The 16,891-nt window shown below is 42.5% G+C and overlaps 1 protein-coding gene across 1 annotated transcript in view; it reads right to left on the bottom strand.

The window, feature by feature from the left end:
- LOC140739206 (vascular endothelial growth factor C-like) overlaps positions 1 to 3,440 on the bottom strand; it is a 72,042-nt gene extending 68,602 nt beyond the window's left edge. Inside the window, exon 1 of the mRNA XM_073067296.1 lies at positions 2,902 to 3,440. Within this exon, the coding sequence (XP_072923397.1) occupies positions 2,902 to 3,069 (168 nt within the window). The 5' untranslated portion in view covers positions 3,070 to 3,440. The remainder of the gene's footprint in view (positions 1 to 2,901) is intronic.
- Positions 3,441 to 16,891: the final 13,451 nt, after the last annotated feature.

Here is a 16,891-nt window from a genome sequence, read left to right as displayed (position 1 = left end):
ATCTATTGATTTTATATTCCAAAAAGTTTAAGATGAGGGGGTAAAGATACAAAGTGGACTGAGGAGTACGTTTTTCCACACAAGGTGGTGGGTATGTTGAATGAGCTGCCAGAAGAAGTGGCAGACCCTTGTAGAGTTTCAACATTTAAAAAAAAATAGCCAAGTATACAGAAAGGAAAGGTTCAGAGGGATATGGGCCAAATGCAGGCAAATGGCATTCTCTTAAGTAGCCATCTTGGTGGGCATTAACAAGATGGGCCGAATGGTACATTTACATACTGTGCAGCTCTGACTTAAGTATGTTTAGTTGTCCTCTCTATGACTTAATTTGTGAGGGAACTCAGACCAGACACAGTATTTAATACGTTACTCTTCAAGCCGACGCACAAGTTTAATAAAGTCCATTTTGTCTAATGTTTAGGAATGCAAGCAACATCCAAAGTGAGGCCCTATCCTGCAGGATTTTAATCTTATTAAGTATATGGCACCTTGTCAAATTGCCTCAAACACTGATAAAATTCCCAGATAATTACTCATTTGCTACAGGGGGAAAATAAGACTTATGATTTTCATAGAAAAGTGAGCAGGATAGGGACTGAGCAACACAATCAACAGCTTTGTAAATTTATATACAAGTGAAACAGAGTTGTCAGTAGTTTAGAATCAGAATGAGAAACAGGTTTATTATCACCGACATATGTTGTGAAATTGGTTGTTTTACAGCAGTAGTACAGTGCCAAACATCAGATATACAATAATTTGAAATAAGAAATATAGAAGAAAGTCAATAAGTAATGCAAAAAATCCCCAAAAAATAGCAAAGAAATGTTCACGGGTTTATGCTTTGAGCTGCATATAATTACAATAGTTACACACGTGGGGTGCAGTGGAGCAACTACCAAGATTATGATCCAGAGACATGGATTAACAGAAAACAGTCTGTCCACATATAAATTAAATCCTACTATAGCAGACATGTACACTAATTTCAGTTAAGGATCTGGAATTTTTCTTTTAGAAAAAAATGAGTAATGAGTGAAGTAATGAAGAAAATGAAATTGCCAAATTGATATAAAAATGCAGCTGTTATATTGACTTTACCTCAGTTACAGATAGAAACTCCAGACCTGTAGTAGCGGTTGACTCTTACCTGCCCCTTGAAGTGGTCTAGTAAACTACCCAGTTGTATCATAATGATAATATTACAAGTTCTGCAGCAGTTCAAAAAGTTCAAAGTAAATTTATTATCAAAGTATGTATATGTCACCTTATACTACCCTGAGATTCATTTTCTTGTGGGCATACACAGTAGAATAATGAAATAAAATAGAGTCAATTAAAACAAAACTATACACAAAGATTGACGAGCAGCAAGTGTGCAAAAGATGGCAAATTGTGCAAATACAAAATCATATAGTAAATTAATAATACTGAGAACATGAGTTGCAGAGACCTTAGAAAATATGTCTGTAGGTTGCATTCACGTCAGTTCAGTGTTATGGTGAGTGAAATTATCCACACTGGTTCAGCAGCCTGATGGTTGAACGGCATTAACTGTTCCTGAACCTGGTGATGTGGGACCTAAGGATCCTAAAAAGACGTTTCACCACTACTTTCTCCAGAGAAATTAAGACCAGACAGTAAATGCTGTATTTTTTTAAAAATAGATGCCCATATTCTGAAGAAATTGGAGAAATACAAATAAAATGTTTTCATCAGTTACACAGCAGAATGAGTACTGTACATATATCTAGTCAGCATATTGCAGCAAAGAGACAGTTAGTTGCACTGGGCAGGGTGCACGTGAAGAGATTTATGAGGACATTGTCAGAGCTGGAAAATTATAGCTATGAGGCAGCACTGGATGAACTGTTTCTTTGGAAGAGAGAAGACAAGGGAGGTTTAAGTGAAGTTAATGATTTTATAAGAGGCAAGGATAAAGTAAATTGGAACGGGAAAGACTCAGCTCCCTTAGCAAAGAGGTCAAAAAACCACAGGCAGCGATAAAAAGTATCGAAAGGATGAAGAAAGATTTCTTTTACCCCGGGGGCCACAATGGTCTGCATCTCAGTGTTTGAAAGGAACCCTCATCACATTTACACACTATCTGGATCAGCCGTTGAAGAGTTTTGACCCACTAGGCTGCAGATCAACTTGCTGGAAGGTGAGATTAGGCAGGGTAACACTTTTGTTTCAATCAGCAGAGACACTTTGAGAGCCGAAGGGCCACTTCGTGTCCCCTGAATGTTTCAGGATTCAGCGTAGGAGAATCTGTAGAAAAACTAGCTTGTTGGAGAACAAGGAGGCTGGCATATATATCACCGTGAGTTCTGAGTATGAAATATATAATGCAGGTGGAAGCACTTTTGCCCTCTACTGGTAAGGGGGAGGGTCGAGGGATAGTTGGAAAAGGGTCAGTGCGCGCTATTCGAGGATCCAATGTTCTGGTCGCCCGACTGAGAACGCAGCTCAGGGGATGGATTTACATTTGCTGGAGAAATCTGCACGGGCAAACTGTGGCCAGCCAAATCCCGTCGCGGGGCTGGACGTGATCGGCCAGAAAGCGGGGGACGAAAGCGACAGTCCTTGGGTCAGTGGTGTGACAGTCAGTCCTCCAATGTACAGGGCGCAGGGAGCTGGTGACAGCACTCCACACTCTGTGGAGCCATGCGAATCTTGAACAAAATTCAATACTGTAGCAATTTTATATCCTAGCCTATTTTAAGAAACGTTTACGCTATCATAATCACTTCTTAAATGTTATCCCGAATTATTCGTGTCTCTTGGATATCGCTCCCTTTACACATATATAACACTTCAAAGTCGCACATTCCTACAGCAAAAAGTTACGTACCCAGCTGATACATTACAATGTTAAATTGAAATATACTTCATCTTTACCTCGCTTTCCATTTCATCTTGGTACTGGTCGTAATAATCCTGGCTGGACTCGTAGGCAGAGCAAGATCCCAACAGCAGGACCAACAGGAAGAACAGCCCTGACACGCTCCACACTCGTTCAAATTTCTGACAGATCCGGGTCAGAAACTCGCGTAAGTAAAGGCACATTGTTTCTTTGTGATTTTTCCCCCTCTCCCGTAATTAAACTAAACAATGCATCAATATCTGAAATGAAAATTATTCAAAAGGCAGTTTAAAAAAAAAGAATAAAATTCCTCCAAATCCTGCAAAGCTGGTTCTTGGTTATAACGAGAACAGCTGAAGAACGCCAAAACGTCCTTGTCCCTGCTGTCTTTTTATATATAAAACAAATAATAATCTGCGAAGTCTGCTCCTGGAGTTTTGGGGGAAAAAAACACCCCGTGCGTCGTTTTAATGTGGAGCCGCTTATCTTGGGATGAAAGTGGTCGCGACGTCAGGGCGGGAAGTGCAATAAAAGGCTGAATAAAAAAAGGTGGGTGCTTGCATGAGGGCGGTCCGCCCGCGCTCTTCATTGCCTGTCAACATGCTTTCAGCCGAGCAAAACTATTCCAAAGCGTGTCAGTGCAAAAGAAGAATAGAAATACGATCTTGTCTGCAGATCGCCTCCTGGATCTCCCGCTGCGAATAAAATCAACTTGCGAAATATAACTCGGAGCTGTAACGTTTCACAGTTCATGCAGGGGAAAGGGGTTGATCTAACAAGTCCATTCTGGGACCGTTCTGGGAAGGACGGGCCGAGTGTCCCTCTCACTATGTGGCGTATTTTAATGATTCTATGAAGAGATCTGTGTTACCATTTTTTTAAAAGATAAGGCCGTCTCCACCAGAATTTCTAGGGTGTTGTGGAGCTGCCCGCCTGTTGCAGCACTACGAATGGACCGGCAATCACCCTGAGACGCCCAGGGGACCGAGTTGAAACTCGTAAACCACATTCTCCCGCAAACGGGGGTCGTTTTTTCCCGAAAGCTCACTCGCTCTTTCTCCACTTTCACAGTCTTGTATTTCCTACTAAGTTAGATTGGTGACAAAAAGAAAAGGCTTCCTCTCCCTTGCAAAGTGCCGCGACTGTGAAGGGATACCGAAACAAAAGTGGAACGTTCAAAACAAATACCCTCCTGTAAGCACAGGAGCGGAAACAACCTTTCTGATTGATGACCTGAACCATTTCTGACGGAGGAATTCGACCCAACGTCGACCATTCCTCCTCCCCCCCACCCACCCCACAGATGCTGCACCACCGGTACATCATGTAGAATGAGGATTTACATAGAGGGCGGTGAGTACCTGCAATGAGTGGCCAGAAGTGGTCTAGGCGGGTACAATACAACATTTAAGAGGCATTTGGATAGATACATTGAGGGAAAGTGCTTGGAGGTTTATGGGCCAAACAGGGGAAACTGGGACTAGAAGGGAGTATGGTATGGTCAGTATGGATCAGTGGGGCAGAAGGGCCTGATTCCATTATGTAATACTCTATGACTCAATGACCCACTGAGTTCTGCAGCAGATTGCTGCTCCAAATTCCAGTAGTTGCAGCTTCTTGTGTGTCCATCAAATAGTTATCTTTGGTTCTTCACTGATGCTGCTTGGTAGGACGTTCTCCATGGAGATGTTTGTCAATATTTTAGATGTCGTGTGCAAACTTCCACGGAAGTAGGGGCACTGCCATGCCTTAGTCGTAATGGCACTTGTGTGCTGGTCCCGGACAGATCCTCTGAAATGATCACTGAGAAAATCAGATTGGCCCTTTAAACTTTTAGCAAGTTTGTAATGCCTTTAAAAATAATGGATGTAATTCCTTGTGAAAATGAAAGCATTTGTGGTCAATGCCATAACTAATGCCCTGTGGTATCCTAGCTGAATGGGGAGTTTTGAACTAGGGGTTATTGTTTAAGTGTGAGGAGTCATCTATTTAAGACAAAGATAACACCTTTGTTTTACTATCACTTTGGAATCCTCTTCCTCAAAGAAAAGTAGAGCACGGTCTTGCAATACTTTATGGCAACAGTTTGTGGATACTTAATAAAGAAGAGAATGAAAGGGCACCAGAGGTAGAGGACACTGTAAATGGCAGAGCCGACTTGAATTATTGACTGACCCTCTCCAGCTCCTAATCTGTATGAAAAAATGTCTTTCACCTTTTTATTTGGACAAAAATCATGTAGGTGGTCAGCAGAAAGTCAAAGCAGAGAGGAAATATTATAGATTCATAGAGTTATAGATTGCTACAGCTCAGAAATAGGCCATTCGACCCATCCTTATCTTCTTCTGGTCTCATGTACCTGGACATGGATTATATCCCTCCAAACCCCTCTCATCCATGTACCTATTTGAATTTCTCTTAAATGTTACATTTCAAATTAAACATACCAGTGATTCTGAGAAGCGCAGAAGTTTTTACAAGAGTTTAAGTAACAAAATACCTCAAAGCATGAAGTCCATTTCATTTCATTAAAGCCACTGGAAATGATCATTTCCTGAACTATGGTTTATGGGTGGATTGAATAGTACTGGTTGAGACAAAAATGGAGAACAGTTGAACTTTGCCTCAATTTAAGTATTAAGTTTGTGGCTTGGTCAGTGTCACTTTAAAAGATCACCTGACCATTGGCACATTACTGTTTTTGGAGTGGGGAGGGTCTATCTATGTAGAAACCTGCTGGTTGAGTTTCTGCAGTGGTGCTAGTCCACAGCACTTCCCTGGTTGCATACTTCCATAGGACAGACGGAAAGAGATATGATTGCTACTTCTTAGCTCTCCACCCGTGCCTGGTGTGAAAGTGGGTTCAATTGCATTGTCGTCTGTAAAAAGAATCAACAAACATTGACCATGGTGGCATTGCCCTCTTCAACAGCTTCTTCAGCTTTTTAATTATGTAGTGTTCAAGAATGAAATATTAGTAGCATTCTATGGGAATGTAGTCAATTGCTTATTCCATAAATACAACAGTCCCATTTATATTCACTGTATATTATGAATAAAGTATATTTTTGAAAAATAAGTCAGTGTCTTCCTTGAAATTTAAACCAAATTTGTGCCCTATTCCTTTCTTTTGTGTTATCTTGTTATGTATTAGGTTAAACAAAGTTTCCATTCCTTCTTCCATTGGAGAAACTCTGTATTTTTCTAAACCCAAACAGCTCTGAAATTGGCTGTTCTCAACTTCTCCAAATAACTTTCAATACAATTACCAAAAGTCAGAATCTAATGATAAAACTGTGAAGTGTGCAAAAATCGAACTATTTTACAAAAGCAGCCAGTAAAATAATACAGCCAAAAGAGATAATCTAAATGGTTCGGTTGTAAATATACCCACGTTGTTCACTCTTTCTACGTATGAACCCACTTACTAAGTTGCTGTTTCCTTATCCTTTTGAACTATTTAGTGGCCTGAATTAATTATACTAGCACTACCACTAGATGGCCAGCTGCTTATATTTTACCTTTCTCTGAGGAAGTAACAAAACTTAAAAGCACAAATTAATGTACTAATGAACACAAAGCCATACCACACATTGGAGTCACAGACCCAAAGACCTTTGGTTTCTTCGTTGCCAAAGAGCTGTTGGTTTATGCCGTGCATCAGATGTTTTCACAGCTGGCATTTGTTATTCTCTCCCCCTTTCCCTTCTGTCACATAATCCTCATCATCCTGGGTGGGTGGGCAGGTGATTTTCACGCTTGCCTCTGGCATTGTCACCTTTTGATCCGTTGCTAGATGAGGGTTGCTGCCCCCCGGCAGATATTACTCGTTGGAATCTCCTTGCTTTCTGTTCACTGCAAGAGCCTGTAGCCTTCGCTTGGCATTTTGACCCCTCTGCTGCAGTCTGACTGAAATCAGGAATTTGCTATTAGACGTAAGCTGTAGGCATAATATTTTCAAACTCAGATGAACCGTGCCATTAAAGTTGCTCTTAGGCACTGTTAAATGTGAAGTGTTCTCTCTAGGTGTTTTTGTCAAAACTGAAAATGTACTTATTTTGTTATCTAGTCTTGCCAGACACTGTTCTTCTTTGGGAACACTTGCTTGTATGACAGGTCAGCTGCCTATACCTGCCACCCACCTCACCACTTGTAAAATTTTCTTCAGTTGAATCATCCTAGTCTAACCATACTGGAGATGAAACAAGGTTGTGATTGGTGGTAAACCCCCAAATGCTATCGGGAACAACTGCTGTCCGGAAATTCCTCTGGAGTCCACAGTACTTCCACTAAAAGCTTTTTTTTTTACAGCTGGCAAAGTGGTTCTTGAAAGAACATTACTGAGGCCTCCACAATCTCTTCGCTACCTCTTTCAGAACCCAGTTCCACCTGGTCCAGGTGACTTATCTACCTTCAGACCTTTCTGCTTCCCATTAATTGTCCTGGTATAGGACTGACAAGGAGGCTAAGAAGTGGTTAGAGAAGAATAATACCAAAATGTTTCCTGGATTAGAGGGGACATGCTATCAGGAGAGGTTGGACAAACTTCAGCTGTTTCTTCTAAAGGGGAGGAGGCTGAGAGGAGAGCTGATAAAAGTTGGTGGTAGGGGCAGAAATGAATGAGATGCTTAGGAGGCTGTTAGGCACACATGAATCTGCAGAAGATGGAGAAGTAAAGTTGTCTATCTGAGACTTCCTTACTCTTGTAGTTTTACAAACATCTGGGGCCTTGTATGCTCCAGAGAAAACAGTCCCAGCCTATCAATTATCCTCGTAGCTCAAGCTCCCATGTCCCAACAGCATCCTTGTGAATCTTTTCTGCACCCGCACTAACTTAATCTAACTTAACTTGGAGCACACAATACTCCAAGTGATGGTCTCATCATCATCTTGTACAGCGTAACAAAACATCCCAACTCTTGAATTTAGAGCCCTGTGTGATGAAGGCTAGTGTTCTCAATGCCTTCTTCACTACCCCGTCTACTTGTATTGACACTTTCAGACCACCACGTACTTGTTCCTCTTGGTCTCCCCGCTGTACAACACTGCACAGGAGGACCATGTGCCATTTGCTGGGTACATCCTGATCGAGTTGAGGCCTATGTATTTGTATTTAGACTTCAGGTCATTAACAGTGAAAGTCAGGACAGCTATAAGTAGACGAGGTTAAAAAAATGGGATTGTATATAGACTGAGAAATATAATTAGAAAATTTAGTAACAAACCTGAAGGGTAATAGATCAGTGGGAAGGCAATAAAGTCAACAAAGAAGCAAATGCATAATGATAGAAAGGAAACAGCTTGTAATTTAAACTGATTGAAAGGAAGTGATACATATTAAGCAATTTGTCTTAGTTTGCATGGAGAAAACTGATAATGAGAGACAATTTTACAGGATATTATTCAGCAAAGATACTAAGGAAAGTAGATACCACTGATACCTGGTGCTTATACTTTTAGGAGGTATAGATCTGGATTTTGGCAAATGTGACATTATTTCCCAGAGGGGGCAAATCAAAAACAAAATTGGGGCCCGTATAATTTACTTCAGTTCTTCGTCACCGACAGAGATTTGATGAGACACCAACTTAATGGAAAATTAAATGAATATGAGATATAAGCAAGTGCTACAGTAGCACAACACTATTACTGCTGGGGGCGTCGGAGTTCAGAGTTCATTTCCAGCATCCTCTGTAAGTAAGTTTGTATGTCCTTCCCGTCTGTACGTGAGTTTCCTCCAGGCACTCCAGTTTCCTCCCATAGTCCAAAGACGTACCTGTTAGTAGGTTAATTGGTCATTGTATATTGTCCTGTGATTGGGCTAGGGTTAAATTGATGGATTGCTGGACGGTGCGAATTGGTGGGCTGGAAGGGCCTCCTCTGTGCTGTATCTCTAAATAAAAAATAATTGTATTGAGAGATGTGGGTCTGAAGGAGCTCATCATTAGTGATCCACGGTCAAGTTCTTAGAAGGAATGCCAGAAAGATAAGGGAAATGAAATGAACTGAGGTTGTCTGGATATCATAGCAAAGAAAGCCCAACAGTGTCTCTACTTTCTGTGAAGGCTGAGGAAAGTCCATCTCCCACCCCCCCATCCTCATCACATTCTACAGGGGTTGTATTGAGAGCATCCTGAGCAGCTGCATCACTGCCTGGTTTGGAAATTGCACCATCTCGGATCGCAAGACCCTGCAGCAGATAGTGAGGTCAGCTGAGAAGATTGTCGGGGTCTCTCTTCCTGCCATTACAGACATTTACACTATACACTGCATCCGCAAAGCAAGCAGCATTATGAAGGACCCCATGCACCCGTCATACAAACTCTTCTCCCTCCTGCTGTCTGGGAAAAGGCACCGAAGCATTCAGGCTCTCACGCCCAGACTATGTAACAGTTTCTTCCCCCAAGCTATCAGACTCCTCAATATCCAGAGCCTGGACTGACACCTTACTGCCATATTGTCTTGTTTATTATTTATTGTAATGCCTGCACTGTTTTGTACACTTTATGCAGTCCCGGATACGTCTGTAGGCTAGTGTAGTTTTTTTTCTGTGTTGTTTTTTCACGTAGTTCAGTCTAGTTTTTGTACTGTCACATGTAGCGCCATGGTCCTGAAAAATGTTGTCTCGTTTTTATTGTGTAATGTACCAGCAGTTATGGTCGAAATGACAATAAAAAGTGACTTGATTTGACTTGACTTGATTCAAATGTAATTCCATAAGTCGCCACAAAGGTGCACTGCAGAGCATGCACAGGACATTTAGGAGTGGAAAATTTTTGTCATGAGGAAAGATTAGAGAGACTGGGGTTGTTTTCGTTCTGAAGCTTCTGGAAAATGGAGCTAAGGAGTATAAAACTATGAGAGGCTCAGATAAAGTCAACCAAGGCTTACTTTTCTCAGAAGAGGGGTCAAAAACTAGGGAGCACTTATTTATAGTGATTGGTAAGAAGGTTACTCAGGAGCTGAGCAATTTCTTTTCACATGCAGGTGAAAAAAGCAAGAGTTTGGGAATATCTCCACCCCTAGCTTTTTGCAACAACAACTTTTAAAAGACTGTTGGACAGCTTTACAAGGTTATGGGCCTAACGCAGGGCAGCACTGTACCCCAGGTAACGCTTTAGTGTGCCAGCAATCGGGATTAATTCCAAGAGGTCTGCTATTCACTGTCTGAATGGATTATAGAGAAAGATTTCACATTTAGAAAGCACTGCTACTTCTTGGACTATGAGTCAAGTGCTGGATGGTACAATTCAATTTGTTATGTCTTTTATCTTTTCCAGCTGGAGCATACGATGCGCTCATCACCTCCTTTTGTGTTGTAAACTTTCTTTAATATTAATTGTACAAATAGAGTACAATAGCAGACACAAGAGATTCTGCAGGTGCTGGAAACCTAGAGCAAAACTTGCCCGTAGTGGTCAGTGGTTTATTTCCACTGCAGTCTGTAAGGAATTTGTATGTTCTCCCTGGGACCATGTGGGTTTCCTCTGGGTGCTCCAGTGTCCTCCCACATTCCAAAGACATACAGGTTAGTAGGTTAATTGGTCACATGGGTGTACTGGGTTGGCATGGGCTCGTTGGGCCAGAAGGGCCTGTTACTGCGCCATTTCACTAAAGAAATAAATAACTAAACTCAGCAGGTCAGGCATCATTTATGGTGAGAAATAAATGGTTCACATTTCAGGCTGAGACCTTGCATCAGGACTGAAAATAAAAGGGATTAATACAGCATGGTTATGAATAGGAATAATTACTCAGGTGATAATTAATGAATCTACCCAGTCAAGTTATGAAAATAAATTCTTGTGATCCGTAGCATGAAAAATGTAGTCATCAAAGCTGCCATATCATTGTGAAATTCACGACAGCCCTTCAGAGAAAAACCGCGCCACTGAGTTCCCACAGATTCTATTGCAAATTCTCACTTCCATTGTCACTATAAGAAAGCAAGATTTTTTGAACACCTCCACCTCCACCTCTAGATTGTTATGGTAACAACTATTAAATGATATTTGGACAGCTTTAGAAGGTTACGGACAGCATAGTACCCTAAATCAAAATCAAATCATATCAAATTTAATTTTCATTCAAACCATTCTTGGATACAGCCGAATGAGACGGTGTTCCTCTGGGAATAAGGTGCAAAAACATTCATGCACATTCAACATGATGAGAAAGGAGAAAAAAGGGAACATAGTTACTTGCGAAAGAAAACACATTTTTAGTCCAAGACCCTGAGCGACAAGTACTGCAAATTAATAGTTCCCGGCAAACCAGCTTGTCATTCTATCAATCGAACACTAGAGGGAAACATTGATGGGGTAAGGCCACCCCCCTCCCCCACCCCCCCCACAACCGAGCTCGGATGCCATGCTATAACGCAAGCCCAAAGATTGAGGCCAAGTCCTTGCTACAACTTAGGCAACACCCTAGAGATTAGTGTAACACTTCAGGGTGGCAGCAATATGGGGTTCAATTCCCACTGCTGTCTGTAAGGAGTTTGCACGTTCTCCTTATGACTGCGTGGGTTTCCTCTAGATGCTCCACAATTCCAAAGGCGTATCGGTTCGGGTTTTGCCAGTTGTGGGCATGCTACGTTGGCGCTGAATCGTGGCTGCCCCCACCACATATTGACGAAAATGATGCATTTCACTATAGATTTCGATATTTCAATGTACGTGTCACAGATAAAGCTATTTTTAAATCTTTAAATGGGATGAGCGTGAATAGGTATTGTGGTTGGCATGGACCCAAAAGGGCTGAAAGGCATGTTTCTGTGCAGTTTCTCAATTTCTCTCTGAGCTGCACATGATCCTGGAATGGTCTTACATCCATTTGGGCTAAAAGCCAGAATTCTTTCATCTACATTAAGTTTTGTCATGCAACAATTTCAGTGGGTCACAATCTACACTCTGTGGCCACTTCATTAGTTACCCAAAGTGGCCACAGCCTGTATGCTTGTGGTCTTCTGCCAATGTACCCCATCTACTTCAAAGTTCAACGTGTTGTGTATTCAGAGGTGCTCTTCTGCACAACACCGCTGAAACGCATGGTTATTTGAATTAATGTCACCTTGAACCAGCCTGGCCATTCTCCTCTGACCTCTCTCATTAATAAGGCATTTTCACCCACAGAGTTGCCACACACTGGATGCTTTTTGTTTCTTGCACCATTCTCTATAAACTCCAGAAAATGGTGTGATAAAAATACCAGGAGACCAACAGTTTCTGAGATACTCAAACCACCCTGTCTGGTACCAACAATCATCCTGCGGCCAAAGTCACTAAAATCACATTTCTTCCCCATTGGCCTAAACAACGACTGAACCTCTTGACCTTGTCTGCATGCTTTTATGCATCGAGTTGCTGCCACATGATAGACTGATTAGATATTTGTAGTAGTGTGCAGGTGTAGAGGTGTACCTAATAAAGTGGCCACTGAGTGTACATTATAGCAGTAGACTGCATACCCATTAAAGGTAATGCAGTATTTTAAACTTAGCTGAGAAGCAAAGAAGCCTTGCCAGACAGGTTCAGGGTCAGCAGTACAGCTTAATGAGATAAGTTAAAATGCATGTGGAAAATTTGATTTCATGGAATACAAAAACATGAGGTGCCTGTAACTTATATGCTACCTAAGGCTATATAAGGAATATTGTGTACAAGATGGATATAAAAACAATGTCTCTATTGCAGCACTACTTCACAGCAGTATTAGCAATGATGTATTAATACAGCTATAAGGAAAGATGAGAAGATAAAAGCTGAGGTTAATGCATGATCTGCTAGATACTATGAACATTATGAAACCATATGTTGAGTAGCATTATGATTCATTGTTCTCCTGAACATTAAGCAGTAAGAAGAGGTCAGAGATAAATTGTTTGGAATGAAGCTTAAAATGTTGTAGGTAGCTTATGGCAACGAGATTTTCATGACCAGACCTTGTTAACATGAGACGGAGATGTTGGGCCTTTCGCTCTAACCATTGTTTACACATTGAGCACATGAAGAAACAAGCTGATCAGAAGACAGTGCTGTCCTGTTTGGGTCTGGGTAGTAAGTTCCATTCTCTAAAGGACATTAGTGCAGTATTAAGGTTTTGGGGAATTCAGCAGCTTTTGTGAATATTTTTCTATTGCCCACAAATTACTTGCTACATTGCATGCACCGTTAACTTCAGTATCACAGGCTTTCATGCCTGGATTGAAGTCCTGGAATGATAGCATATATGTACTCTTCATGTCAGCAGTGATGATGGGCCTTAAGCAACCTGTTCTATTGTAAATATACTCAGTGGCTACTTTATTAGGTAACTCCTGCACCTAACAAAATGGCCTCTGAGTGCATTTTTATAGTCTTTTGCTGCCGTAAAGGCTTGACATGTTGTGCATTCAGAGATGCTCTTCTGCACATCACTGTTGTAATGCGTGGTTATTTGAGTTACTGTTGCCTACCTGTCAGCTTGAACCAGCTTGGCTATTCCCTTTTGACCTCTTTCATTAACAAGGCATTTTAACTCACAGAACTGCATCTGGCTTCCCTTCATCCACTATCAACTCTGTCCTCCATCGTGTCTCCCGTATTTCACGCACCTCTGCCCTCACCTCATCCCCCCGCCAGCCCACCAGGGATAGAGTCCCCCTGATCCTCACCTACCACCCTACCAGCCTACAGATCCAACATATAATCCTCCGTAACTCCCGCCACCTCCTACGGGATCCCACCACCAGCCACATCTTCCCTTCCCCCTCACTCTCAGCTTTCCACAGGGATCGCTCCCTACGCGACTCCCTTGTCCATTCATTCCCCCCATCCCTCCCCACCAACCTCCCTCCAGGCACTTATCCCTGCAAACGGAAGAAGTGCTACACCTGCCCCCACACTTCTTCCCTCACCACCATCCCAGGCCCCAGACAGTCCTTTCAGGTGAGGCACCACTTCTCCTGCGAGTCAACTGGAGTGATATACTGTATCCGGTGCCTCCAATGTGGCCATTTACACATTGGGGAGACCCGCCGCAGACTGGGAGACCGTTTTGCCGAACACCGGCGCTCAGTCCTCCAGCAGTGGCAGGATCTCCCTGTGGCCACACACTTCAATTCCACAGACCACTCCCACTCCGATATGTCTGTCCATGGCCTCCTCTACCATCAAGATGAGGCCACACGTAGGTCGATGGAGCAATACCTTATCTCCCGCCTAGGTAGCCTCCTACCTGCCAGCATGAACATTCAACTCACAGACCGTTGATACCCCTGCCCCCCCCTTACCCCATCCCTATCTATAATTTTAGTCTGGTTCTCCTTCTCTCTCTTTTTCCTCCCTCACTATAATCTCCCCCCAGCCCTACCTTTCTTTCTCTTTTATTTCCCATAATTCTCCACCTTCCCCCAGCCCATTTCCCTCCAGCCTATCACTTCCCAGCTCTCTACTTCATCCCTCCCCCCACTTCTTATCCCCCCCTCGACCATCCCATGTTACTTCACTCCTGATGAAGGGTTTCGGCCTGAAACGTCGTCACTACCTCCTCCCATAGATGCTGTCTGGCCTGCTGAGTTCTGCCAGCATTTTGTGTTTTTTATGCATCTCTCTGGATGTTTTTCTGGTTTTCACATCATTCTCTGTAAATTCCAGAGCAGGGTTGTCCAGACCTTCTTTTTTTAATGCCATGGACTCTTACTACTAACTGAGGTATCTGTGGACCGAGGTTGGAAACCCCTGCTCTAGGAAATGCTGTGCATGAAAATCCCAGGAGATCAGCAGATTCTGAGATACTCAAACCATCCCATCTGGCACCAACAATCATTCCACGGTCAAAGTCACTTAGATCACACTTCTTTCCCATTCTGATGTTTGGTCTCAACAACTGAACCTCTTGACTCTTTATGCATTGAGTTACTGTCATGTGATTGGCTGATTAGGTATTTGCATTAATGAGGTGGTGTACAGAGTGTGGATCTGAACTAGGCTGGTTGCTACAATCATTCTTGTAAATTGTTACCCCTGAGTTTTATGATACACACCCAAACCCCCCAGCTTCTGAGGTTTAGACACTCCGGAATAGGGCTACCTGGCATGGCCCCTTTAAAGACTCAGACCTGCCCTAGTAATTGGTGGCCATATTTGAACGCCAGGATTTTCATATTTAAAGAGTGCCTGAACTGAAGTTCAGTGCTGAGTTGTCAGTCCTACACTGGATTCTCATCCAGCATCCAGGTTAGATCCCTGTCCTTGTCTCAATCTTGTATCGCGTCTCAATTCTGGTCTTGCACTTGGCCCAAACCATGCTCGCCTAGGTCTCTTGTCACACTGGGAAACTTATATCTCAATTACAGCTATGAATTCCCTAGATCAGATTAACCATAATCTATTAGAATGGCAGAGCAGGCTTGAAAGACCCTATGTTACTTCTGCTTCTGTGTTGAAAGAACATATGTCCTTATTAGGGTCCAATTAACCAACGTCAGTGGCCATATTTCACATGGTCCTCCTCCCACTCAGTTAATGACTTCATTTGCTTTTTTTCCATTCATTGTTACTTAGTTTCCCCTTGGTGCATTTATGTTTAAAATTATACTCAATGTCAGTATTTGGTCAAATAATTGGTTCTTTTTTTTTCAAACAGAAAGTAATGAATCTGGTTGTCAGTTGAACAGTACAGGCTTGGCAATGTCATCAATGGCACTAACAGCTGTTAGTGTAGAGTGGTGTATGCATTTTAGATTTGTACCTGATTAAGTGAAAATACTTCATCCAATTAGTGGTGCATTCTTTCAATGGCCAAGTACCCTATTCAGTTCTTCAAACCCACGTGGAAAGAATTACTGGATTTCCAGCTGACAAAACCCCTGTACAGGAATCTGTAAAAAAAAATCAGACGGCTCACGAAATGAAAATATTATGAATGTAAACACCAGGAAGGACTCCTGTAATATGCATTTCTATTGAGTAACTTGGCTTGCCAGTTACCATTTCCTCTCTTCCATCAGTTGACATGGCAGCCATTCAAGCTAAAGGAACAGCAAGGAGAAAACTTTAATTGTTCCATTCCATGCTTTTTACTGTAGGTCGATCAAAAGTCCGGAAGTCGAAATTTGATGGCCGAAGCCTGGAAACTGGGGACACTGGAGAGTGAAGGCCCATCCTGGGCTTGGAGGACTGTTGGTGTGTGTGGGCGTGTGGAAAGGTGGGAGGTGTTTTGCGATTGTGGTTTTATTACCTGTTGTTTTCTGCTGAGCAGTGTGGGCATGCGACGTTAGTATGTGAGGCAACGCTTGTGGGCTGACCCCCGTTCCCCCCCCCACCCCCGCATTAGCTGAGTTGGTTTTTTAACGCAAATGATGCATTTCATTGTATTTGTCGGTATACATGTGATAATAAATCTGAATGTGACAGTGGAAAAAAAAGCTGCAAGAATTTATTTATGTGAATAAATCCAGCTATGGCAGACACTGTGCAGAGAAAGCAGTGGCTGGTTTACTTTACATTGCATCTATTTACACCATCGATCAATTCTATGTCAGATAGAGAGCATGTCAGATAAATATTCAGTACCTTGACCCTAGGCTCAAGGCATGCAGCAGACCACGGGAATACCATTTCCACCAGCACTCTCACCTTCTGTTCTCGTGGATACTTGGCGTGAGCCTGCATCGTAAATTTAAAGTTAATGGCAGTTTTCAGCTGTGGAGCAGTATCTGGTCTACTGGGAACCAGTCAGGAGAGTGAGACTGCCCTAGCGCATTTAGCCTGTGACCTGAAACAGAAAGGGGAGACCTCTATTCCATCCGGCTGGCTGGATTCCAGCTCAGACTCCACAGATGAATGGAGATTATTATGGAGCACAAAGACACACTCAGACATTTGCAGGCAATTCCAAAGACAGGCTTGTTTATTTACTTATCTTGCTCCTGTACTTTTGAGGTCAATCTCTCTCTCTCTCTCTCTCCCTCTCCCTCTCCCTCTCCCTCTCCCTCTCCCTCTCCCTCTCCCTCTCCCCCTCTCCCTCTCCCCCTCTCCCTCT

The sequence above is a fragment of the Hemitrygon akajei genome, chromosome 15 (assembly GCF_048418815.1).
Source record: "Hemitrygon akajei chromosome 15, sHemAka1.3, whole genome shotgun sequence".
NCBI lineage: Eukaryota > Metazoa > Chordata > Chondrichthyes > Myliobatiformes > Dasyatidae > Hemitrygon > Hemitrygon akajei.
The sequence above is the reverse complement of the archived record's forward strand: the minus strand, read 5'-3'. Positions and strand labels throughout refer to the sequence as shown.